This window comes from Trachurus trachurus, assembly GCF_905171665.1.
Source record: "Trachurus trachurus genome assembly, chromosome: 14".
NCBI lineage: Eukaryota > Metazoa > Chordata > Actinopteri > Carangiformes > Carangidae > Trachurus > Trachurus trachurus.
Window position 1 is genome coordinate 14,051,321 of NC_139903.1, and position 26,862 is coordinate 14,078,182.

At 42.4% G+C, this 26,862-nt stretch overlaps 1 protein-coding gene across 1 annotated transcript in view; it reads left to right on the plus strand.

Moving 5' to 3' along the window:
• Positions 1 to 4,289: 4,289 nt before the first annotated feature.
• LOC310997650 (connector enhancer of kinase suppressor of ras 2-like) overlaps positions 4,290 to 26,862 on the plus strand; it is a gene marked incomplete at both ends in the record, with an annotated part of 29,779 nt that continues 7,206 nt past the window's right edge. The window contains 15 exons of the mRNA XM_083987429.1: positions 4,290 to 4,353; positions 8,968 to 9,131; positions 11,347 to 11,549; positions 12,586 to 12,691; positions 13,733 to 13,774; positions 13,875 to 13,994; positions 16,859 to 16,918; positions 17,093 to 17,161; positions 20,715 to 20,861; positions 22,382 to 22,518; positions 24,364 to 24,566; positions 24,775 to 24,864; positions 25,778 to 25,977; positions 26,062 to 26,110; positions 26,648 to 26,826. Of these exons, the coding sequence (XP_083843555.1) occupies positions 4,290 to 4,353; positions 8,968 to 9,131; positions 11,347 to 11,549; positions 12,586 to 12,691; positions 13,733 to 13,774; positions 13,875 to 13,994; positions 16,859 to 16,918; positions 17,093 to 17,161; positions 20,715 to 20,861; positions 22,382 to 22,518; positions 24,364 to 24,566; positions 24,775 to 24,864; positions 25,778 to 25,977; positions 26,062 to 26,110; positions 26,648 to 26,826 (1,833 nt within the window). The remainder of the gene's footprint in view (positions 4,354 to 8,967; positions 9,132 to 11,346; positions 11,550 to 12,585; positions 12,692 to 13,732; positions 13,775 to 13,874; positions 13,995 to 16,858; positions 16,919 to 17,092; positions 17,162 to 20,714; positions 20,862 to 22,381; positions 22,519 to 24,363; positions 24,567 to 24,774; positions 24,865 to 25,777; positions 25,978 to 26,061; positions 26,111 to 26,647; positions 26,827 to 26,862) is intronic.

Genomic DNA, 26,862 nt, shown 5'->3' on the forward strand with positions numbered 1-26,862 from the left:
TATTACTGGTGCCTTAAAGGGATAGTAGCATTTTTTTTTAAAGTGGGGTTGTATGATCTACAAATAGCCCCTACTTTAATTGCAGTAGAAGACTCTCTGCACTCCTCCCGTTAACAACGCCAGCCCATAGCCCTGCCCAGAGATTTACAACATACATTGTTGTGAACGGACCCAAAGAAACGGCCTATTTTCACGGCCTAAAAGAGGTTTTACGTGAAAAAAAATACACAGTTCCATTGTTCGCTATAATCTCTGGGCAGGGCTATGGGCTGGCGTTGCTAACGGGAAGAGTGTAGAGAGTCTGCAACTGCAATTAAAGTACTTGGGGGCTATTTGTAGATCATACAACCCCACTTTAAAAAAAATGCTACTATCCCTTTAATGTAGGCTATAAATAATAGGTGTTGCTTACTAATCAACTTTAAATATCCCCTGGTTTTATCTGTCAAGGTAGGGGAGAGTGGGGTCAACGGAAGTACACCTCACTTTCACCCAGTAAGAAACAAGCTAGAGTCATGATATTCACTCTGCACATGCTCACTATGGTCCTCTGCCTACCTGGATGAAATCAGCCCATTTTCTGATCCCCATCAGGTTTTATCAGGAAAACACTGTTTTTGGGGTAAGAAAGTAATTTTTCAAAATCGCTGTATATTTTAACTGGTGTCCTGAGTTCTTGAGGCAATGAACCTCATGTTATATCATTTTGATGCCTGATGTCTTAGCTAACAGCCTAAATGAGTGTCATCTGATTCATTGCCTTCTACTAGCTAGCACATTGGGGTTTATGCTAGCTGACAAGGGTGGGGTCATGTGTAACACCTTGACAACCCTGTTTTCAGCAATGACAATTTGCATCACAATGCAGTTTTTACTTGTTTTTAATGAAGCAAACCTACTCAATGTTTTAGTACATATTTAGATACATGGAGTAGCTAGCAGAGGTTTAGGCTACCTCAGGGACAACAACAGTGGGCTTCACTGCTAACGTTAAATATGGTGGAGAAAATGCACAATATGATTTCTGAAGTGTAGTGCAGCATTTAATGATTATTTCCATAATGGTAAAATGATTTTACTGTAAACTGCTCAAGTCATTTTGGTCCTTTATTAGGCCTGGTGTGTGCGGTGCCAGCTGTGCTGCCTGATTTTTCACAGTGTTTCACAATATTCACAGTTGCATCAGTGTTAAAATAATAATAACACTAGAAAATAAACCAAAATCATATCTTTTCTCCGCCACGTCTTCTTCCTTCTTAAAACCTGTTGCCTATAAGCTACAACAAATGTATAGGGCTCAACATAACCCAACAATGATGATGGTATGATAATTTTTTACAATAAGATCCAATATAATTGACATTTAAAGGAAACAAAGATAGAAAAATATTTTTTTTCATCCAGTGTTGCCCTGATGTTGAATTCCCCCCTCCTCACACATTTAAAACCACAGTAGGCTAATGATGCATCAGTGTTAACAGTTTACCAATGCAAGGTTGGTTAAGTTAAGTTTTCATTCTAAATCTATATGTAGCTGTGTTAGTTAGTTAGTTAATTTACTTATGTCCCGGATGGTGAAGAAGCTCAGGTGTTTCTTTTTTTGGAGGCATGATATCTACAAAGTACAAGACACGTTGGCATAGAAAACACATTGGCAGCAGAGGAGATAGTCGGATGAGTTACAACATTTTTGCCAGTGCTTGAGGTCTGGACTGACACTGATAACTGACCGTTGTCAATACACTGATCCACTCCGGCCTCCTCCCTCCTCGGTCAGCTGGTGCATGAGGCTCCAGATAGTCACCTCTCGGCCAATCAGAGGCCAGCACGCCTAAATTAGTCACCTGGAAGATGTAGCCTCTGGGAGCATGATCTAATGTGATTTCACACTCAAATACATATATTGTCCATATACAAAACTACCCCCCTGTGTTACCAACATACCATTTCATATGCCACATTTTAAGGCTGCTGAGCACCTAGATAGTTTTTCTTTGTCAGCCTTTATAATTAGGACTGCCATAAAGATAGTTAGATTTAATCACAGTTTTTTCAGTTGTAATGAGGACCATTGTGTGTTAAATATTATGAACAAACTATATGTTTTAGCATGTTTATGCAATTCACTGCATGCTGTGCTGTAATTTTGTATAGCTGCTGCAAAATATGATTCATACAGTTTTTTTTTTTTTTTTTTTTAAAGCTCTACAGCTGGTGTAACAGCTGCATGTTTCCTAATTATTATTGTTAATTGTCATTTGTTGTTTCTAAGTGAAAACAAATCCAGCTTCACACTGTATGGCTTTATTCATGATTATTGATCATCTTGAGCACTAACACTGTAGGGGTTTATGTTGCATTGGCCCCTGCTTGTTTATTATGGGCAGGGCATGTCTCTTGTTTTTGTTGCTCTGTCTCTCTGAGGAGTTCATCATTTTGAGGTGGTCAGCTTATTGATTTGTTCCCGAGTAAATTGAACGGGTTATAATAGCCCAACACTTTTTAAATCGTTATTTGTCAGATAGCTGTTAGTTATGCTACTGAAGGAAAGAGTTTTCTGGGCCTGCCTTACAAAACTTAGCCTAATTAAACACACATTAAGAAAAACACAGAATAGTGGGGTAACACGTAGAAAGGAAAAGTGCGCAGTATTGCTCGCACAGTGAATAAAGACTTAAACTCCGAAGCTGTTTACCAATAGGTTAGATAAAGAAAACAAAAGAGGGTATTGGCAGCATCCTCATCTTGGTGACCGAGACACTGACGAGTTTCCACTACACTGCGCTTTGTGTGATGGAGGCGTGAGCAGCGACAAAGACGGCAGGAGTATGAGGGGTGATCAGTGCCACAGGGACAGGGAGGAGAGGGGGAGGTCCCTTTGTCACAGCCGCCATCTCTTTGCATGCATTTATAAGTGGCTTTTGATGTGTTCATATTGCTGCAATGAAATAAATTCAGATGTTAACACTGAACAATTTGCAAAATACTATAAAACCTTCATTCATATACAAAGGGCAGTTTAAATATTTAATTATGTCACATTTTACGTATAGATGTCACTGTTTTAGCTGATCCGTACACCTACATTTTAATACTTTAATTACTGGGCTAGCCTAAGTGTAACAGAATATTTTGTGTTTATATGTTACAAGGAGCTGTGTCCCTCTGAGTTGCCGTAGGAGTGAGGTTGGCGGGTTTTTCCACTGGGGTTTTGTTTTGTAGATGTGTCTCACGCAGGTTAGAAAGATAAAAGTGGACATGACATGTGGTCTCCTGTCCCGTTTAGGCTATTGTTTTATTAACTATATATAGTAACCCATAGGTAAAGAAGCTTGGCTATATAAGCTCAACGTGGTTGTTGTTTTGTGTGTCTAGGACCTTTTCATTCATCATGTTCTATGCTACATTATAAATAAGATAAATAGCCTTCACAAATAAAATCCTGGTTCAAAATAAAAGTTGTGTGAATTATCAAAAAAAGTATACTTTCATCCCTAATTGTCACCCATTGAAGTTGTGACATAGCAAGTAATGTGTAACAACTGGAATAATTACAGGAATACTATTAGATTATAAAGCTATGTTATTTCCATTTGTTAAAATAAACAAATGAACACAGAAAAAGTTAACTATTATCTTTTGAATTACAGTTCAATGTGCAGTCACATAAGTAAAGTACTTGTGGTTCAATTCCCCACTTATTCTCCACAAAATCACTGCCACTAATCCTCCTGTCCTCCTCAGCCTCCCGCTGCCGCCTGGTGGCATCAATCACCCGCCATACCCCAGTGCGCGATGAGGACTATGACTCCATGTCTGTGTATGAGGGAGGATGCTCAGAGCGAGCCCAACCTTTCCAGACACCAGTATGACCGACAGTCTGTGCGTTGTCCTCCTGAGCTGTGGATGCTACTCCGGTGTATTTTGGAAGGGGGGTCGGGCAGCAGCGACCCACCACCACCAGCAGCCCTGAGCCTGACGTGAATGACAAGTGAAAGAGCCTCTGTGAAGCGAGCAAACAGCACAGGAATGTGCACAAGTCCGCTGGGCTGCACTCGGGCTCCTCAAAGCGACATTTTGGACCTTCTGGACCTGCCTCTTTATGTTTGTAAACACCCAAACCCAGCAGAGAAGAACACGCAGAGCCCTTGAATTTATTTTTATGATTTTATTTTATTTTTTTCTTTAAATATTCTTTATTGTCTTCCCCCCTTCATCCTTTGAAGGCAGGAGTGGGATTGTTGGGAGTGTTTTTCTTTTGTCAAGCGTGAACAAGACAAACTTCTACCATGGCACTGGTTATGGAGCCTGTGAGCAAGTGGAGCTCCAATCAGGTGGTGGACTGGATGAAAGGTAAGGCGCGATGCTGAAGCCTTATAATATTAATAGCTACAAGTAGAAATAACCAAAAAGAAAAAAAACTGCTGTGTTGCAATCAAACTACAGTGTTGCGCTGCGTCTCCACAAAGATTCACCCGAGATGCCACAAGAGAACAAAACACCTGCTGAGCCTCGGGCTTCCGCCGCCTCGGCGTGCGCCTTCTACGAGGCTTTTAATCACAGCATCAAATCATTTCATCATCGATTTTTTTCCTCCTCCCTACGCATTTACAATGTGGAGACGACTTGTCCTCAAAGACCAACATGTTCTCCAGAGCCTAACGCACTCTTAGTGGCACAATACGCTTTTAAACCTCTATTGTGTCCTGTGGCGGTTATTGTTAACGGGGGGGCTGCCTCGCAGGAGGCTGGGAAACACAGCGGAGATCCAGTAATTACACACAAATAATTAACCCTTCTCACTGGATCCGGGGAGAATCTGAGAGGTTGAAGCCTCACGTGTGCGTGCGATATAGGAACTATCACTGTAGTGCAGCACCAGAGCTTTATAGGAGCCATCTGTGCCAATAATGTTGATCCACAGATGCTCCAAGTCATTAAGAAGTCACAGCTGACTTAGAGGAGCCTGTGTAGGCCTGAGACTAGATTAAACAGTTTTTAAAGCCTCTTGGTGACTGAAACATCAGGCTCAGCCCTTACTATTTAAAAGCAGTAATATGTGAGCTCTTAAATCAAACACTGATTCAGACACATGGGCATTTAGTTGTAAATTAGACCCTCACTGCAAATTCGGGAAACATTCAGCAGAATAATGATTTTCAATTACACACACAAGCACACACAGACACACAGGGAGTGAGAGGGTTCAGTCTGATGGTGAAGCTTTCTGCAGGCCAGGAGCTGTGGTGGAGAGAGAGAGAGAAAGTAGCCCAATGTTTGTGCTCTAATTAATGAGGGTCTGGGCATTCAGTGAAACTGCTAAGTTGAATATATTAATGTACAGCTGTTAGAACGAATCAATGATTCATAGGTTTCGGTAGCTGTGTTGAGGATGAGAAGTTCCTCAGAGGGAAAAAAAACTGTCTCCACAGACTTGGTGGAAGTAGCCCACACAGGCCTATCAGGAGACGTTGGTGGCGCTGATGGCGCACTGTCATGCTGCTTTTAGTCTGTTTGCATTTGAAACTGATCGCCACAGGCAGCCTGTTACTCTCAGAGATGCACAAGACGTAGGAGGAGATGTTGCAGGCAGTAGTAGGGGAGCTACCCTCGCCTGTCTGTGCACCAGCGCTGTAATTGTTTCAGTGTTGTGTTGTGTGTTGTTTTGCAGAGCCACGTGCTCACGTGTCAGGCCACAGCCCTTCAGAGATGCTCCAGATGAAACGTACACATGCATACATACATCTTTCCCGCCTCAAGACCAACACACACACACACACGCGCGCGCGCGTACACACCCACACACACACACACACACACACGCCCACACCCACACACACTTAGTCATAATTCTGAGCCTGTAGGCCTCTTTCTGCTGGCTCAGACATAATGTGATGATGAGAGACCTCTCTCTGTATGAGTTGTGTTATAAATTGTACCTGAATCTAAAGCTGCTTTTTAAACAGGGTGTTTTTTTTTCTTTCTGCCTGCGCTGCCTCGCTGAAGAGACACAAAATGCAAATGTGTAGAGGAATTCACGGAGGATTGATACAGACAACGGGCTCAGAGATGAGAGGATGTGGAGAAAGGCAAAGACAGAAAGACCACAACAGTTAAAACGAGATGTGAGCAGATCTGTACATAGGCTGAGAAACGTAGGGAGCAAGAAGTGGAGACGGGGTATGAGCATGGGCACTTCAGTCAGTGTCCCACATCTGACAAGTGGAGCAGAGACGATTCCTGTGCCCAGAGCCCAGTAATGGTAATTTAAAGTGAGGGGCAGAGTGGCACTGAGAGACACAGGGAGGGAGAGAGGGAGGAGGGGGTTTAATTCTTGTCTCACATCCATTCTCAGCTCCTGAGGAATGGCAGCATTTTGTAGTTTCACATTCACAGCTCCATTATTAGCATACGGCTCTGTGATGTCACTGGAGGCCAAATAGGGGCACCCCGTGACCTTCCCACAATCCCGCTCTGCACCCCTCCCCGGTAGTGTTTTGTGTGAGGAAGGCGCTTTATTCGCAGCTGTGACAAAGCCGCTTTAAGGAAGAGATCCTCATCACAAAAGAGGAAAGAGTTCCAGCTTTGACTGAAAAATGTGTTCTCAACAAGTGCAAACATGACGATTTGTCCATTTTCAGACTTGTTATTATAATTGTCTGCGTGTTTTCGAGGCGCAGACCTAATGCAGGCTTAGTATAATCTCTTTAGTCTTCCTGACAGTCCGCATTAGTATAATTCATGTTTCGTGAAGTGTATCAGTTTTATCTATGCGCTCTCGGTTTTTCTTGCACACCCACTCTCTCCTCGTCTGTGACACACACACACACACACACACACACCGAGAGTGATCAATGACAAGTCAGATTAACACAAATCCATTACAACAACGCTAACAGCCTTAGATATCTCTCTTACCTCACATTATCAGAGGATTATCTGGAACGGAGATCAGGACGTGTCAGCGCTGTGCTTTTAATTTCTCCTCAGCGCGCCTGAAATCTGACCCCTGAATGAAATGGGCAGGAAAAATTGATGCAGTGGAGATTACTCAGTGCAATCAGCAAAGTATTCTCCATCTACAGAGGAGGGGACGTCTGTGGCCATACTGCTCTCTGAAGTGGAGAGTCATATCACAAGATACAGCAGCGGTTCAGTTAAAACCACCAAACTTCAGCATTCATGAGCAGTAATCTCAAAGTAATCTACACTCAGTGGTGACAGGACTCTGCGGCCGGAGCAGAATCTCCCTCTTTATCAGATCCACTGTTTGCTTAAAGTACAGGGCTAAAAAATCTACATTTATTCCTGTGTATGGATCCACTTGATGTTTGTGGGGTTTTTTTTCTCAGTGCCTTTCACTGTGTTTGTTATTGTGTTGCTCTGTGTCATGCAGCTGCTTTGTTTTCAGTCTTTTATTCAGATTTTACTGCCTGGGCGTTTATTGATCATATTCTGTCGAGCACTTTGAGCTTGTGTTGTTTTTGAATAGGCTCTAAAAACAAATGTGTCTTGAAATAATCTCACTTCTCTTTGATGTGGGGGACTCAACTCTCTCGTTTCAATTTAATAACAACTTTATTTCTTTTTTAAAAACAGCATCCTTCAAAGTAGCAACACATGATGCCTGACAATGACATTTAAAAGCTTAAATTGTTGCTAATGAAATGGGCAGCTACGCTAGCCGAGGGGTCTCGTGCTACCACCCTTCACTTTTTTTGGAAAGCATCATCAAGTCCCCTCCTCACTTATTTCTTTATTTTGTCCTGTGGGAGAATCCCTGCCAAAATCCTGCTTCGTGGTTCCTATGACAACACGGGGAATACTTCATTGACGTAATGAGTCTCAATTAACTCGGTAAAGAGGCTGATTAGTTAAGCCTTTAAATTTTATGCAAAACCATTGAACCTCCCTATGTTTTCCTCTCCACCGTTCAGCTGCCAGCTAAACCCAATGTGAATGCCTGATCAGGTTTAGGCACACAGCACTGAGTCACATGTGTATGATTGGTCCACAGCGATGAAAAGACAAGATGAGCACAAAGTTGTCAGTGTGTGTGTGTGTGTGTGTGTGTGTGTCCCTCTCACTGAGAAAATGGAAACAGACCGAGTGGAGTGTATAGAAGAAAGCCCTACAAAGGCTACTCTCTCTGTCCCCACTGGTAAAAGGACGGTCAGTTAGCATGCAGAGCACTTTCTACTGACATTCAGCTATGACATATAAAAATACACTTTAGTTTTTTTAGTGGATAAAACTGAGACGAGAAACTGTGATCTGTCATCTTGCAGGGCAAATGAAATCATCTTGCTGTTGTAACATCATCCACTATTTCTGGTTTCAGTTTAATTCTACATAATTAGGGCACCACAGATACATGTTACGTCAGAGAGTTGTCATTCAGGTGGATCTAGTGTGTTTTTGTGTCTTTTGTCTTTGAGTTTCTGCTACTGATAAATGCACTAACACCAGTGTCCAGTGATGAGACTCACCTTATGAGGCAAAAGCCCTTTGATGCAGACAGGAGCTGCAGAGCCAGGCAGTTTGTTTTATTGTGCTGCACTTCATCAACTGCCTCAATGGAAGATTTCACACCTGCTACAGCAGTGAGAGATGTAAAACGAGCCGAGCGCAGACACATCGCCGCTTTTTAGTTGAAAGCTTTTTCTAGTTTATTGCTGAAAATGCACCTTGGGATTGTTGTTGATGAGTAGGAATCTGTCAGATTCCTCGTCTGACACCAATTGTTTCACAGGACACAGTCGTACACAAACCGTGTTCACACACACGCCTTACAGATTTTATAGCACTGATTCTGGCAAGGGCATTGATACCGAGCTCTATTTGAAAACATAATGCAAATGTAGGTTTTCACAAGAAACCAGAAAGCCTGCTGCTGCCAGCGAACAAACTGTTCACCTTGTCGTGCTGTGCTGAAAGTTTTCCTGTCATCCTGTTGGGTTCCCTCAGGCCTGGACGACTGCCTGCAGCAGTACATCAAGACCTTCGAGAAGGAGAAAGTAGGGGGGGACCAGCTGCTGCGTATCACCCACCAGGAGCTGGAGGATTTGGGAGTGTCCAGAATCGGACACCAGGAGCTTATACTGGAGGCTGTGGACTTACTCTGCGCTCTGGTGAGTCCAAGCTTCCCACGCTGTCTTCCCACTTCTTTGTACTGTTACTTGAAAGAGTCACGGACCACTGCGGTCGAATTAAGTTTTCGTTTTTTTGTGGCGCATGTTCGGTTCCTCCTCAGCTTATCACACAGTTTAGTGGTTGTTGTGATTGAAGCTAGAAAATTAGGTTGTTTTTTTTAGTCTTGACAAAATTCACAGTTTTGATACAGTATGTGTGATTTCAGCTGGTTGTTATGATGTGTTAACTGTATTTTTGCATAAAGTCATCATCCATGAATTCTGCTTATCAGTTAACAATGCCAGTTATTACAGGTATAATCACATTTTTGTTTGATTTATCAGAATAAACTCAATATTCTTTTTGCATAAATCACTGAGGGGTTTAGACTTCACTGCTTGAAACTGCTTTGGGCCTCAAAAACATCACAGCAAATCTAGCAGAGTTAATAATCTGGCCAAAATATCCTCCACAGGCAAAATCTTACAGCTGTCATTAGCGCTGACATGGATTACAGCCTCCTCCGAAAGTGATTTTTGCACTTGGTCTCAGAAACACAAGTTTTGCATGTGTCAGCATGATGGACTGCTGCTCTGCTGATTGGACTAAAGTGCTGCTGCCGAAGGAGTTGGAGCATCAAATTAAGTCTGTAACACTCACTCCTCCTCATGCCAGTGCACTGACCTGTCCCGAGTAGTTCTTCACAGATGAAGGTTACACGATCAGTTTAGACAGAAAGGACATCGTTTTGTCAGGGAATATTGTGTTTTTTTCCTTTTCATTTTAGTCTTTTTCTTCATAAATGCTGCATCTTAAAACATGTTAATGTTGAAAATCTGCAGTTATCTATCAGTGTCTACACTGTGGTTTTGGATCTGGGACCTGTTATTAACACACAAAACTCATATCTCAGTTTATTTTGGCTTGCACATAAAGATTGTTTTCACTGTTGAGTAATTTTCAGATTATTTTGTGTACCAAGCAAATAATTGTTTTGAGCATTAAGTGTAAGAAGAGAAGGCAAAAACTTTTGGTTGTACAAGATAAGTAGCTTATCTTGTACAGCCAATCAAAACCACAAGGTTACGAGAGAGGGAGCACATCCGAGACATTAAAAGTTATGCTTAAAAATTGATTCAGAGTATTAATCGTTAAATAGTTTTTTATATTTTATATCTATAATTTTCTCCCAATTAATGTCATGAACAAAGCATGGACTCCACATCTACATGGTAGAAGAAACATGAGAACTTATCAGTAACTTTAGGAGCAATTTTCTTCCTCACAGCTTTTGACAAGTTCACTTTAATTGAATTTCTACATAAACGTAAACTAATGAAACTCTCTTCAGAATAAGAATTATGTTGTGTGGTTGACAGCTGTGTGTAGCACCCTGCTGAACCATTTCTTAAGATGCTGTAATTTTCCTCTCCTTTTCAAATCCCTCTTTTATTTGTGCACTAAAAGGACAATCAATGGAGCAGTCTAATGATACACGGCATTAAGTAGTAATTTGCTGGAAGTCTAAAGCAGCGTCAAAGGTGTGACACGCTGGGCTGGTAGAGCGAGGGGAGCATAAAAGGAGAAGTTGTGAAAAAATTGATGAAAACAAGGAGTGAAGGCGAGAGGACGGAACAGAGATGAGGACGGGTATGTGTTGGCTCAAGAGACACACAGTGAGACTGGATGGAGATTTACTGGACTGAGGTCACAGATGCAATCTGAATCTAAAGTCCTCTCATCCTGCATTGCTGCACGGGGGGCAATGCTTCAGCCTCAAAGCTTCTTACGTAACTGGGATTTAGTTTTAAGTCTCTCAGGCTCTGCTGTATTAAATATGATTAGCGGCCCTCCTGCCGCGCTCTCTCCTCCCAAGAAACTCAGACGCCCACAGGCCCGCACGTGCAGTTTGGCGTACGGGGGTAATGAGTGTTCTGCTGTCCCTACACATGCAAAGTGACAGCTGGAGGAGAGCGGGGCCGGGCAGATGGGTCACTGGTTTGATTCCTCACATGCTCATCGTATAAGCAGCATCTTTTGGTGGTGTGACAAGGTGGCTGGCCTGCCAGTGGTCTTTTTTTAATTTTTTTATTCACAGAGCAGACTCACAACAACAATTGCATTGCAGAGAAATTTTTTGGAAAGGCTCATAGTTAAAACAAACACTGACAAACTGGTCAAACACGGCGGATTTACTTTTCCTCTCTCCTCCAGAATTACGGGCTGGAGACGGAGAATCTCAAGACTCTTTCTCACAAGCTGAACGCATCTGCCAAGAACCTGCAGAACTTCATCACAGGCAGGCGGCGCAGCGGCCATTACGACGGCCGAGCCACCCGTAAACTACCCAACGACTTTCTTACCTCTGTGGTGGACCTGATCGCTGCAGCCAAAAGCCTGCTGGCCTGGCTGGACAGGTGAGATTTGCAAAAAGCTGCACTTGTAATACATATAAACATGTCCAAATACCTGTGTGCTTACATGTTCATGTGCACACACTCATACTCATGCACAAAGACAGAGTTCCCTTTAGTTTTTGTAGTTTATTTTTAGCAGCAGCATTGATTGATGGAGTAATTACGTCTCATATTTTACTCCTTTGCTCATTGAGCATGTTTTAGCCCTGAAGTAAATACTTTATACATCCGTCAACATTTTCCTAACATTGTAAATTGGTAAAAAAAAACAAAAAAAAAACACAATGGTTTTGTTGTTGTAATGCAGCAAATTAAATATAGAAAACATGGCTTCACAAAGGATGAGGCTGTCTTGTTTATCTGGCACCATGTGTTGGTTCTTTTGTGGAGACTCCAATTCTTATCACTTACAGACCAGTTTTGTTTTTTATGTTATGTCCATGACCAATTAGCTGACAAGAAAAGATGAGTAAAGGCCTTATATAAGTAGATTTTGACAGGGTGGGCAAAAAGGCACTGAGCAAGTCTATTTATATGTTGCTTTATCCCCTGCTTCTCTGTGGGGTTGTGCCAATTGTGTGTATTTGCGTCTGTTTGCGTCTGTGTGTGACTGTGTGTGTTTGATGAGTTTGGAAGTTCAAAGCAGGCGACATTCAACAGAAATAACAAAGTGATTTGCTGTTTCCTTTCCCATAGAGGCAGCCATAGCTACTCGACAGCACTCATTCTAATTACAATTAAATAACCTGTGCAAATACATCATTGTTGACTTGTTTGCACATAGAGTATTCATTTACTATGTTTACGCTTTTGCTGTTATGATATTTTTAAAATAAACTTACGGTTGTGCTTGTCTCTAAATTAATGTTTAGCAGAAAAACTCTATAACTTTGACTGCAATGAAATAATCTCATGTGTCCTGGTGTTTGCGTGTGTGCAGTTGCACTGATGCGCATGAGCGAGTGTTTGGAGATGTTCCCACAGATTTACCAGTGATTTAGTCTCAAAGGAAGAATGATCTAATGGTTCATTCCAGGTGCTCCTTCTTTTTCAGGTCTCCATTTGCTGCAGTGGCAGATTACTCTGTGACCCGAAACAACGTGATCCAGCTTTGTCTTGAGCTCACGACAATTGTACAACAGGTAAATAAATCACACAATGTAATAACAAAATCTTTGATCAAAATACCTCCACTAGACACAAACTCATTCTCCTCTATGCCTTGTCTCAGTATTTCCATATATTGCAGAGATTTCTGTATTTGATGCATATAGGCAGCATATGGGAATCTGTTTTTGAAATCTGACATTCAGAAAACGTGTTACGCTTGAAACGGAGAAGCAGCATCTCATTTTAATTCCTTGTATAAACATCAGGTCTGAAGCATTTAATGCCATAACACAGCTCCTATTTTTGCGCACATTGCATCCATGTACATATTCAATCAGGGGTAAAGGCAGGCAGTGAGAAATTCTGCAATCCCTTTAACTGTTAAAACATAATTTACATATGCACATTCATCTACTGCAGGTCAGCTAATGAGACAGGGGGAGAATAAACCAACCTCATCCTGTGTGTGCACACATGTCCTCGTTTTATAAATGACCACTGTCTGTGCTTTGAGGACATGCACGATGATGGACATGGCTTTAAGTCATATGAAGCAGCATTAACACATTCAGCTGCAGGTGAAATACACAAAAAACACAGGCAGGTCAGATCTTCATGACAGGGAATAATGATTTTAATACGAGTCTATTTCACACTACACTCACAATCTGCAGAACCAAGTCAGATCAGTGGATAACGGGAACAATTATATTTATTAGCTTTTAGCATCATCACTGTGCAGGATAATCTTCATAGTGAGTTAAGTAACAAGTTAAAGTGGGAAAAATTAAAAGTGGGCGTAAAAGAGGACGAAGAGGAAAGACTTGAAGGCAGAGAGAGGAAGACTGGCAGAGAGACAGAGAGTGAGCGAGAGAGAGAGAGAGAGACACATGCCTCCGCATTGGTGATTCATTTGTTTTGTGTTTGTGCATGTCTGTGTGGGAGTGTTGGGGGTTATAGGTGCCAAGCAGCTCGTTTTTTTTTGCTTACATCCACCTACAGCAGAAATACCAATAATAACTCCATTTTGACACGTTCTCTTGAGGTAACACTGCTCTCTGAATGTTCCTCAGGACTGCTCTGTGTACGAAACAGAAAACAAAATCCTGCATGTGGTGAGTTGTTGACTTTATTCTACTACAGTATGCCTCATGAAAATGAAGCCATAATGCGGACACTTTCTGGTCCTAATCGTCCTTAATATGTCATCCCCAGTGTAAAACTCTATCTGGAGTGTGCGACCACATTATCTCTCTGTCCTCGGATCCCATGGTGTCCCAGGCTGCACATTTGGAGGTTGTGCAGCTGGCCAACATAAAATCCACTGAAGGATTGGTAAGACTAACCCTCTGTAAGACTTACTGAATCACACTGTTTTTTTTTTTTGTTGGCTGACTTTCTCATTGGTCATCCTTCCCAGCACATCATGAGAGTAGACCATGTGCTGTCTGCAGCTCTGTCCTCAGTGCAGACAACAACAAATGCACTTGAAGTAATCATTGTCTTTGTGTTCAGCTCAGAGATTCACAACCGGCAAAGATGTGTCAGTAAAAATAGGATTCGACGGCAGGAGGTCACTGCTTTCAAAGGATTTCACTCATCTTTTGTTTATAGCACAAATGAACAAAGTTAGCCCACGAGTTATGTAACTTGGGGTAAATTAAAGGCTGCAGAGTAATTGCCAGAAATAACTAGACAGTCATCCATTAACGGCTGTCGCGCATTAACTGAGCGATTAGTCAGTAATTAAGAGTTAAACCAGAAAAATCAAGACTTCTTGTTCGTCACAGACAATTAAAGTTTTCTTTTTTAACTTTTACATTTTACATCAACAGCCATCGAAACATGTAAAGGTAACGAACAAGAACCCTTAATAATCCCAAAGACATAATGAACGTTTTCAGTGTAAAAACAGAAAAATGTTACTTGTAATGTATTGAAATTAAATTTGAGATTACAAAATTTTATTTTAGATAAACTACAGAGACAGAGCAGTTGCCATAACATATGAATACTGTTAGTGTGACTATATTATATATATTGCTATATTACTATATATATTACCCACAATCATCACAGTTTCTTTGAGGTAGTTTCTCCACCCACATAAAAAATAAACACTCAAAGTGTACGAAGAAATGTTCACAATAATTGCTTTTTGAGCCTGTGAAGTGAAGTGTGGAGGTCCACGTAGCTAATTATAATAATCAAGACTGACTTCTTGAGATATTGCGGACTGATGGAGTCAAACATCCAATTACGTGATGCATAGCTGTTGTGTTGGAGTTGCTTTACAGCACCACACTGCACAGACTGCTCTCTCTCTCTCGCTCTCTCTTGTCAAGATGTTAAATTATTTTCCAGGTTTGATGAAGTGAACGCAGGAAAAAAAGGCCACTGTGCCAAAACAGTAAAGTAGCAACCTGCTAATAAACACTGGGTGCTGGTGAAATTAAATCACAGCAACATGAGTCATATAGCACCATATCGACCTGTGTTTGACTCAAATATGGCATGCGCAAATTATCTCGCAGCATGTGTCCCAGTCTTTGTCAAAACAATTAAATCAGTTCCTTATACACTAACAACCTGCATTGCCTGATTTCTTTAAAAAAAAACCTTAGAAATATAGTTGTTTAATTTTATTTTCTAGATTCTCATAATTTACATACAGTACGTAGGCTTTTGGGACCCAGAAAGACATTTTGTACATTTTTGGTTGAATCACATTACAAAAAACAAATTTACTAATTTGCCTCTAGTGGTATCACGCCACCCAGGGAGCTGTGGTTTTATTGGACATGGTTTAATGTGTGCATCTGTGAGATTTCAGCCCTACCCTCGGTACACTGCAGGTGAACTGAACTGCATTTCAGGTGCTCACAGAAACAGAAGCATGCATTAAAAATGCAGAAACATCTCTCTCCAGAAACAGTGTCCTTGTTGCTGCACTGTCCTTGCTCTCAACTGTAATCATCCAGTTGTCCAGAGTGTCCTGTTTGTTTGTCTGGAGGGACACAGGGTGCAGAACCTTTGCTATTATTTTTTGTATGTATTTTTTTTTTTCACATTTCAAAACAGTAGGAGCAATGAGGGGAAAAAAAGACTGTCTTGTATCATATGCAGGTCACTGTCTGTGGCTGTCCCGAAACTGGGTTTTTACTGAGCTGGTGGGCAAATGAGTCAGCTGATAAAAATCAACATAAAAACGAGCTTGTTGTGCATGTTAACCTGAGCAACGTACAAACAGCTGAAATGTGCAAACTGTAATTCAACAACAGAGTGTGCGTGTGCGTGTCCGACTTTTGAAACAAAACTGCAGATTCCGTGTTAAGCAGAGAAAGAAAACACTTATTTGTGCTGCCCGCTGTCTGTCCATCAGCACCAAAGACAGTCTCCATCTTGGCGCTGACCTACACTCAGGCACGAGCGCTCTGCTTGGGGCCACAGTAAGAGCCCCACCCCCACACAAATAGCGGGGGGCATGGAAGTTCTCTCAACCGTTCAGCGAAACCTGAACAGTGGACCAAGTGGCCTAAAAATAAACCTCTCTTACGCACATCTTGAAGACTGGTGTGATGCTTTGGTGTATCTGTTGTGTGCATGTATGTGTGTGAGATTGTGTGATGTGTACTCATGCATAGCTGTGTGTGAATGTGTGTCTGGGTGTGTGTGTGTGTGTTGAGTGTTTGTCTGCCTATGTGTGTTGTGTTCGTGGTGCACTTTAGACCCTTTTAGTGGAAGCTCCTGAGTTTGAGCTTTTTATTTTTTATTTTTTGCAACAAACAGTATTTACAGATAAATAATCCTCCATCTTTGATTCAGTCAGCTTGGAGGAGTGTTTGAGTGGGACTCACTTTGTTAGATAAATTCAGACTGTGCTGGTTATGTTTTGAAAAGTACACCCATGTGATGTTTAAGGACCTCCCCCACAGGTTGTTAAACATTTTTTTCTGATTACATACTGTATATCTAAGCTCCATATAAAAACGGTCACATCTCTCACTGGAGCTAAAATAAATAGTGAGATAAGTGCACAACAAGCAGATTAAATCAAACGTGACTCACGGATATGCTACGACCCCGGCCTTTAATGCCAGTGGCTGTGGTGCTGAGGCTGACAGAAGGATGCGGTGTGTTAAATGTGCCTTATGTTTCAAATGTAAATGTCAATTTATATTCCCACTGTGTTCCCACAGGGCATGTATATCAAATCAACGTATGATGGTTTGCATGTAATCACCGGGACGACGGAGGGAGTGAGTACAAGACCTTTTCTGTTCACATATGCGGAGCTTCGCCTCACTGCTCACTCACTTGTGTTGTAATACGTAGAGTGCAGTGTGTCACTTATGATCGTATCACAGCAATCTCTGCCATGACAGTAGAATGAACGAGCAGTCACTGACTCTGCGTCTCTGTCTCTCCATCAGTCCCTGGCTGACCGCTGTAAGAAAATCCACGCTGGAGATGAAGTCATCCAGGTTAATCATCAGACAGTGGTGAGACCTGATTTTATCTCTTCACTTGTACACTATTTACTGTCTGAATGAGCAGTTTTTTATATATCAATTGTTATCTGCAGATTTGAAAGTCTGGAAGTTTAACTCATAACTTTGTGCACAAAGTCTGAATGATGTGCATGTGTATGATCCAGCTACACTGCACTGCAGCACCACTGGACCTGCTGCTGTCTAAGTGGAGGCTCTTGTGTCTCGTATAAGTAGTGTATGAGGATGTGGATATGTTACTTTGCTCATCATGGGGTCACTCACTTATCTCCTGCTCACAAGAGCTCTTCAGCTGATCAGGGGGCGTCTGCTGCTTCGAGCCAAAACCACAGTTTCCAGTGTGATCTCAGTTCCTATAGACGCCCACGGTGCAGCCACAGATGTGTAACTTATTAGGCCTCTGCTGACCAGTTCTAGCGGGAAAATGTATCGTTGCCCTCCTTTTTTGTTGTGTTTTGGTGCATTTTCTGTCGTCATTAGAGACACACAGCAGAGGGATAACAGGAAGTTAAAGAGGTGTAGTGAAGAACATAAAACAAACCTCCATATAGTTGGCTCAAACCGGCGACTGTGCTGCTTATGCTTGGTGCCTTAAGCGTCTTAACCATCAGGGCATCCCAAGTTTATCCTTCTTATTTTAATATGGGAGTCTGGAGCCCTTATATTGCTCTCAGCATAGGAAACCTCAACATGAGCAGAGGTGTAATCGGCCAAAAAAATTCTTTCACAGCTTTTACCAGCGACACTAAACTGCACGATCTGCATGTTGCTGAGATTTTTTGTAATAAACTCAACTCAATGGAAATGAGAGCAACAAAGTTTCCTGTGGTGCACAATTCAAATATAGCACCCTTTGTCTAAAATAATTGCTACTTGTGTCTGAAACAGCAAGACATATGATAATTACACAGCTCAAGTCAGGTTCATTTCAGTCAGTCAACTAACTCACCCACTAAATGCAGCCATTTTGAAAAAGAATATGTGCAAAAGTGGCCTCGGGTCTTTTCACTGTAAAATGCAGTTAACCCATTATCAGGCAGGTGACTGTGTTTGGACACTGTTGTTGTCTGCAGAGGCTGCTCCAATGATATGAAACTGTAAACACTTCCTGTCTCCTAAGTGGGCGTGGTCATCGTCCTCTACCTCGTCTTGGGAGCATGTCTGTGGATCTATAAAAGTTGTAGGTAGACGAAAGTGAGATATTTATATTTTCTTATGATAACATTCAATATTTACACAGCTAACAGTCATATTTAGCATGACAATTATTTTCAAAGTATTTCAATGAGTGCCCTATAAAGGGTTAAGCGCTGAAAACAGTGAGAGCAGGGATGTGTCGACTCGGCGCATGCTCCTCGTAGGGAACAAAAAAAAAGTGCTCAGCAGCCTAACAAACCTTTTTCACTGCAGATATTTTTGAGAAAAACCCCACGTGTAAATAATGACATTATTGATGGCTGAGTAGGCTGAGCAGCATGCACAATACCAGGACCCTGGCGACGCTTTTTGCGCAAAACATTGTGCTCTCAGTAACGGTTTGATTGGCGGCAGCTTTTCAGACTTCCAGTGTGACTGACATCTGACAGCAGAGTACACACATTTTTTTGCAGTAGCTGGAATAAAAACAATGAAAGATTTGTTCTATGGTAGAGTATCAGTGTGTGGTATGGAACAAGTGTTCAGTGGTGGATGCTGCAGAGGTTGGAGGTGAAGGGAAGATGTCCTGCTGTGGCTGCTGCTGAAGTGAGCAGCAGCTGAGTGAGTTTGACAGCTTAAGTAGGGGATGTCAATCTGAAAGCTCAGCCGACACGTCCACAACTGATCCACAACTGTGCTGTCACTCAGAGAGGCGGCCATAACCAGCTTTAATACTGTTAATTCTTATATTGACTTGTGATTAAGAAGAAAGGAGAAACCTTTTGAGGAAACCAGGTGATAAGTGCATCGAACACGAGATGTGTCTGTGGCCCACGATTCTTTGTCTCCGCTCACAGGAAGATATGAAACCAGAGAGGTGCTTAAAAATAAAGCTCGAAAAAAACATCTTCAAGGTTGAGAGACAGTAGAACAAACACCATTTATAAAAAAAAAAAAAATACCACCAAGGAAAGAGTGTAGACATCTGAAACAGTTCAGTGATCTATAATTAGGACAACTGGGAGAGGTCCAGCTGTGAGACACAGACCAGTGTTAACTGGACTTGAACATGGATGTGAAGGAGTAACACTGACCAAAGGAAATAAATGACAAAGAGACCCTCTGAGGCAAAAGCTCAGAAAAAGTTATGGCACGTGTATAATAAGATGGAAAAAAAGTGAAAAATTACTTGGACCCAAGATTGGAAGGCTTTAAAAAAATAAAGAGAGCATGTCGGGAATAAATATCCGCGGGCAGCTATGATAGATTGAATTTCTGGTGCAGGAATGGTCAATAAATGGGGAGGGCTCCTAACACATAAAATGGTTTCATGCAGGACAGTAAATTTAACAATGGAGGAGGATGTTACCAGAATACTTGAAGTGAGGCACACAATCTCAGGTGGCATAGTAGTGGATTGTTGAAAGATGTTAAAAAATCAGGTGTTTTATGCTTCATATAAACACATTTTCTAGCCAGACACAGCAAAACAATCTTTTTAACATGAAATGAAACTCTGTATCTGTTCCTTTAATGCTTTTTGAGAGGGAAGACTTTCCGTGTAGAGACTGTCAAGGTGAAAAATTACATAGAAAGGTACAGAGTGTTTGGTAGGTCAGAGCCTGAAAAATGCCCAGCTTTCTCTGGCTGCATGGAGTACACAAGATGTACTAAAAATTTAGTGAAGTCAGCCAAGCAAGAGAGGATATTTTCTCCCCAAACTGGACCTGGCATATTTGGTTCAGCAGCAGACCATGTTTCTCTGGGCGCGATGTTCTTTGTGCCAAATGTCATCAAAACTGGGTTAAAGACTATTTACAAGGCATGCAGCTGTTCACCACTCACAGCACTGTAGCTTTCCACTTCATGACAGCGCCCACAGATGGGTGTCACAAGGGGAGTGCAGGTCGGACGCCCTTTGGCATCAAGCTTTGCATTTAACGTCCTCACCAAGATGAACCTCCAAGACTGCAGGATGCTCCTCAGGTTCTAACATTATAACGGTGACGACAGCAGCACCTTGAATGAGATGTAGCGGCCTGGCGAGCAGGGCCGTTGTATAGGGGAGAAAGGTGATGATAATTCTAGGGGCCCAGCGCCCAGTAGGGCCCAAAAAAAACCCCCAAAAACCCAGTAGTCTAATCTTTGTATGACTGAATTATTCTGCATAAGACCCTGACTAATACTCATAGTAATGCTGCATTAGCATAAAAAAGTAGGCTAAATAAAAAATGATAATACGTATGTAGTCAAAGAATAAAAGTGGAAAAGTCAGGGGCCCATTTTAGTATTCTTTCAGGGGCCCCAGAATTCCTAGCAACGGCCCTGCTGGCGAGTTCAGCTGCAGCCGAACTTCTGCTGTGTTGAGAAAAAAGAAAACCCTTATCATGTTATTGTTGTTTGTCAGGTGGGCTGGCAGCTGAAGAACTTGGTGAACTTGTTGCGTGGAGACCCTGCAGGTGTCACCCTGACGCTGAAGAAGCGACCGCAGAGCACGCTCACCTCGACTCCTGCCCTGCTCAAAAACATGAGATGGAAACCTCTGGCTCTGCAGGTTTGACGCCGGCTCTCATCATTTCATTTCATCTCCACACATTATGTTGCGTCCATGAGAACACGACATCTGTGTTATTTATAAGTGTGTGTGTATCTATGTGCATCTGTCGTGTTCAAAATAAGACTCAACAGACTCCTGACGCGCCAGACACCAAAGTCCCAGGTCATTCTATAAATGGGCAGGATAAAAAAAAAATAAACAGAAGAGTTCAAAGTGAAATGGGATTTCACAATAGCATTAACTCTAAAACAAGAGCACTAGATGAGACTTTCGTTTTGTAAAACTCATAATGTTTTATTTCGGGTAGACCATTTTCAAAGAGACAGTTTCTGGCTGTGAACCTTTTCACTGTAGCTCTGGGAATTTCACTGCATTGTCCAGGTATTGTTTCAACACAATACACCTCTTTCTTTTTTGCAACAAAAACTTGTGACTAATTGGTTGAAGGTTCCAGCATCATTCATTCACAAGTTCACATCTCCGCTCTAAGTGGCATCTGCTGTCCTACTTCAGCCAAACCAATTACATTATTAGGATCGTGCGGCCGAGCCAGACTGGGTGGAAATGAGAGGGATGTGTATTAAAGTAGTTCAGCCTTTCTTTGAGTCCCAGGCCAGAGAAAATGTTTTCTCCCCCTGAGGCCCTGAAGCACAGTCCTGCTCAGCCTCCTCCCCCGTCACATCCTCACATTCTTCTTCTTTCCACCTAAATCGTACTCACTCCCCTGCCGGCGTTATTTAGGACAAAAAAAAGGGAAGAAAGAGCACGATTCCTGCTCTGAGATGAGAATAAAATTAAGCATGTCAAGGTAAGCTGTTAAGATATTGAAAAGAATTGTTCTGTAGTACCTCTGACGTGCATAATGGGTTTATGATGGAGCCGATCCCCTGGTATTACATCTCTGATATTAGTCAGCAGCGAGTTACGCAACACATTAACATAGTCTTTGCAATGAGAAATGTATATTCTATTGTTGAAGAAATTTAATTTAATAAATCCATCATTGCAAATCAGGCGTCTTGTGATTGAGTTAGGGTTACGTCCCTCCCACTGTTCAAGTTGGTGGTTTTTCCGCAGCCTGTTTTTATATAGTAAATGTGACTTTTAGGAAGTTTGGAAGTTATCATAAATAAACTGGGATCATGCCGTGTGTTTAACAGACTATGTAGGCTGTGACCAGATTTTCCTTGACCTGAATGAGAGGGATGACTCAACTGCACACCAACCTGTCCTCTTGTGTGCACCAGTTAGAACTGGAGCATCAGAAACATACAGTACACTGCTCATTTCACGGTCGAGATGCTCAGCAGCACAGTCTGCGCTGACGGAGCCGGCCCCTGACTGACTAACTGACTGAACTGCTGTGAACTCCAAATTTTCAATGTGTCAATCCCTGTAACTGTTACTTTCCTTCTTCTTTCCTCTCTCTCTCTCTCTCCTCTCTCTGTCTGCCTCCTCCTCTCTCTCTCTTTCACACATAACTCATCACACACACACAATCACTCACTCACACACAGCCAATCTTCCCTCAGAGCCCCGGCAGCAGCAGCGTCGCCACACCCACCAGCACTTTAAGCACTCCGTCCAGGAGGAGTAGCTGTGCTCTGCAGGACCTCTTCATACCCCCACCTCCATCGGAGCCATACACTCCCAGGTGAACACACACATGCACACACACACACACACACACACACACACACACACACATGCAAAACACAATGAAGTTCACTACGGAACTTTTCTACGAGGTTTGCATTTGGTGCAACTTGCAACTTGATACAAACTCCTGCTACCAGCCTCATGTTTCTACACTGATTGACAAGTTGTGGTGGTGGTGGTGTGTAAACATGGATGTAAACAATACACAGTTTAAATTGGGGGTGTTTTATGGAGGATAGAAAATGATTGATCACATCTGTCAGGCCTTGTGGATACAGACTGTGTAATTATGTGATGAAACAGATCTCTATTGAAAATGAGACCCTTAAGGTTAAACAAAGATAACAATAAAGAGATAGAAATACTGAATAGCCGTCAGTGGGATAAGTCATGGTCACTGTATTTATCTGCAGATTTTTTTTTGAGCACCTCCATCAGGTCAAAATCATGACTTTCAGCAGTGTACACATCATAACCTATGGTATATATCATGTTAGCACACTGGTGCTGACAGGTAGTTCAGAGCACTGTTCATCCTCACTGACCTATGCAATGTCATTTTTCACAAATTGTTAGATACTAAAATTAAAACTTAAAGGATAAGATGGTCATTTCTATTTTTCTTATTGACAGTAAATCAACAATTGCGCCATCCTGCTAACGTGTGGGACACTGCTGTAATTCTTTATTTTATGTAAATACTCAAATGTATTAATTTGAAGTTGAAACAAATGTTTTCCATTATTTGCTCCTGTAATAATATAAACAAAATCTATAAATATCTGCTAAAAAAGTAATGTGTCCAACTATTCTGGGATATTTTGTACAAAAACAAACAAACTTCATAAGCAGGAACGACTGAGCTGTAGCCCAGAGCTACAGAAAGGCTTGAGAAGTGAGTAAGTGTTGATAATGACTAACACATTGTTGGTTTTGGTCTTTTTATTGGGTAACAATAAATACACAGAACATCAGGCTCTATGCTTCAGACTAAAAACATGACGTTTTATTTTTATTTTTTTTACAGTTTACATTATAGCTATCCCTTTAATGTAAACTGTAAAAAAAAAAAAAAAAACGTCATGTTCAACATTTTGGCAAATTGGCCCATTGCCATAATCCCTATAGTCTTAGGAGTAGGTTTGTTACCTTTAATTGTCGGTGCAAGCTATTTTTAGAACGGCGGAGCAGAGCCGCGAGCTGCTCAGAGCTACGCTACGGAGGCTCATGGGATTTCTTGGTTTCCCTCATCAAACTCAATACACAATCCAACAACTCCAAAACGCTCTTGTGGACAAGTTGTGACCTGCACATTCACCATGCTATGAGATAATAACAGAACGTTACCCGACAGAATTGTTTTAGAGGCAAATACAGAGACTGCTTGTTAAAAAACTGCCCCCGACAGGAACGTGCAACAGCAGTTTTGCATTAATTTACCTCTAAAACAACTCTGTCTCGTAACGTTCTGTTATATTATCTCATAGCGTGGTGAATGTGCAGGTCACAACTTGTCCACCAGAGCGTTTCAGAGTTGTTGGATTGTGTATTTGATTAGTTTGATGAGGGCAACTAAGAAATCCCATTAGCCTCCGTAGCGTAGCTCTGAGCAGCTCGCGGCTCTGCTCCGCCGTTCTAAAAATAGCTTGCACCAACAATTAAAGGTAATGAACCTACTGCTATGACTATAGAGATTATGGCAGTGGGCCAATTTGCCTAAATGTTGAACTATCCCTTTAAGTAAAAACTTTCACCCTGTGGTATATTCTTATAACACCATTGGATTTTATTTACTATCGTAATTGACAATAAAATGACTCCCTTCCTTTCCTTATGGCAGAGATGACAAAGGAAATCTGCCAGATGAAGATCCTCAGTCCGACGTCCACGTCGCAGAAGGATCTGAGTCACCAAACTCCTACCTGGACCAAGAGTGTCGGCGGCGATTTCCTCTGGTGGAGGAGGATGCTATACTGTACTGTTATGAGTACGACCAGAACCAGGAGGTGTCGTCAGTCCGCAGGGGGAGCACTCCCACCTATGGTAAGACCACCCCACCCCACCCCTCCCTCTCCCCCCATCTGTGGACTCACTCGTGTAATTGTGAGAGCCAAGAGTTCAATGCCCCTGTGGATGTGACGTCTGTTTATTTCTGAGGTGTTCCTGAGATGTCTGCTGCTGTTTGATGTGTGTGTATGTGTGCGTGTGTGTGGGCAGCAGCTGTGTAATATTGACGTTCCCTGTACTGCAGGCAGGCTCAGGCCCATCTCGATGCCAGTGGAATACAACTGGGTGGGAGACAACGAAGACCTGGCCAAGCTGAAGAGAGAGAGCCGGAGAGGTGAGTGGGAGGCAGTGGGAGAGGGAGAGAAAGGAAGGGAGGCACGGAGAGAAGGAGGACAGAGAGGGACAGAGGGAACCGAGGTGAGTGGGTGGATATCTCATTATATCCTCACCCGCTCAGATCTTCCAGCCAAAAAGTAGAAGGATGAGCTGGCCTGTCAAAACTGATAACATGCTGGATATCAGGTCCTGTCTCTCTCTGCTGCGTATGTACATAATCTATCACTGCTCTTTTTTCCCCCTCTCTCCCTCTCTCTCTCTCTCTCTCTCCCTCCCTTGCTCTCAGTTTTGCAGTTTCCCTGTGTTTGGATATAAAAAGTACACTGTTGCTTTGGCAACGGTAGAAATATATTTTTCTGAGATTTTCACATTTTGTCGGTGGATGTTGAGCTAGGTGGTAAATGGAGTGGGAGGAGACTGGATTGCTTTATTTCCGTCTCAAAGACAAGCTTGAGTGATGTGTTTGTTTCCTAGGGGTGGGGGTGGGGGGGGGGGGTGCTGCTGATACGTTGCTCCTTTGGGCTTTTCAAAAAAGTGATGGTGCTATATTTATCTACAAGAGACAGTGTTTGAAAATTTTGCGGCCTTCCTGCCTGACAACTGCCTCTGTCTGTAGATTTTTTTTTTAAATGCCTTTCAGATACTTTGGTTGAAGTCTTTTGAAATGTCAGCATCCAGAGATCACAGGCAGCAGGCTGGTTTTTACAGCAGATTACATCAACAAAGTGATATGAGTTTAATTGCATAAACTATTGTAGAGCTAATATGTGATAACAGGAAAAAAAATCCACTTCTGTAGGGGATTGAAATGGTGCAGAGAGTTTGTACTGAAATGATGTAGGCTACTGTATTTCAACAGGATAAATTCATGTCACTGACTGTGTGTCGCCTCTGTTTTTTTGTCCTTGCAGAGAATTCCTTACTGCGTTTTGCCAGCGAGGATAAAGCGCCAGGAGAGGACTTCCTGCTGGGACGCAGCCTGAGTCAGAACAGGAGGAAGACGGAGCGAGGAGGGAGCCCCACCCATTACACGCTGGTCCCCGCCCTCCAGATGGAAGTGTCCATGTCCACATCCAGCTCTGACTCTGCATCCCTCTACCATGTCAGTCCAGTGAGCTTGTGATTTTTTTAAAAAATTTCGGTTTCTCGTCGTGAGCACAAGCAGGTCGTCACTCTGTTTTGTTTCACATTGCAGGTGTTTGAGCGATCCTCACTGCTGTCCAGGTCGAAGAAGAAGAGTAAAGGTAGGAGCAGTGGTATAAAGGGATACGCCAGCTTTTTTTTTTGCGCGTCTTGCCTCACTCCCGAGTCCATGACAAGCAGATAGACACCATCCTTTCGACTGTGCGTGCAGTAACAAGGGAGATAGAGCCCGTATCGCCCGTAATTAGCTTAGCTCAAACTTTCTCGCCTAAAAATGTTTGAAATGTCGATAAAGTGATATATTTATATAACAGACTTTAGAGCTAAGATGAAATCAGCTTCTGACTGCTGATTTCATCTCGGGTAGGAGGCAGGCTAACACTACCTATGCACTTCCAGCGTTTTAGCTAAGCTAATTATGGGCGATACGGCTCTATCTCCCTTGGTACTGCACACACAGTCGAGAGGATGGTGTCTATCTGCTTGTCATGGACTCGGGAGTGAGGCAAGACACGAAAAAAATGTTGGCGTATCCCTTTAAGGGGTTTGACTCGAACTCAAACATGAGCAGGTGTTTCATGAGGAGTGTTTCCTGACCCCCTTGTCTGCTCTGCCCCGCCCCCTGCTGGCACCTGCAGCTGAAAGCCCCATGTCTTCGATCAGTAAGCGGCGGATTTCCTGCAGAGACCTGGGTCAGGGCGACTGCGAGGGCTGGCTGTGGAAAAAGAAGGACGCTAAAACATATTTTTCGCAGAAGTGGAAGAAGTACTGGTTCATCCTGAAAGACACGTGCCTGTACTGGTACATGAATGAGGAGGTGAGTGAGATCATCTCGACTGCATTTATTGGATTT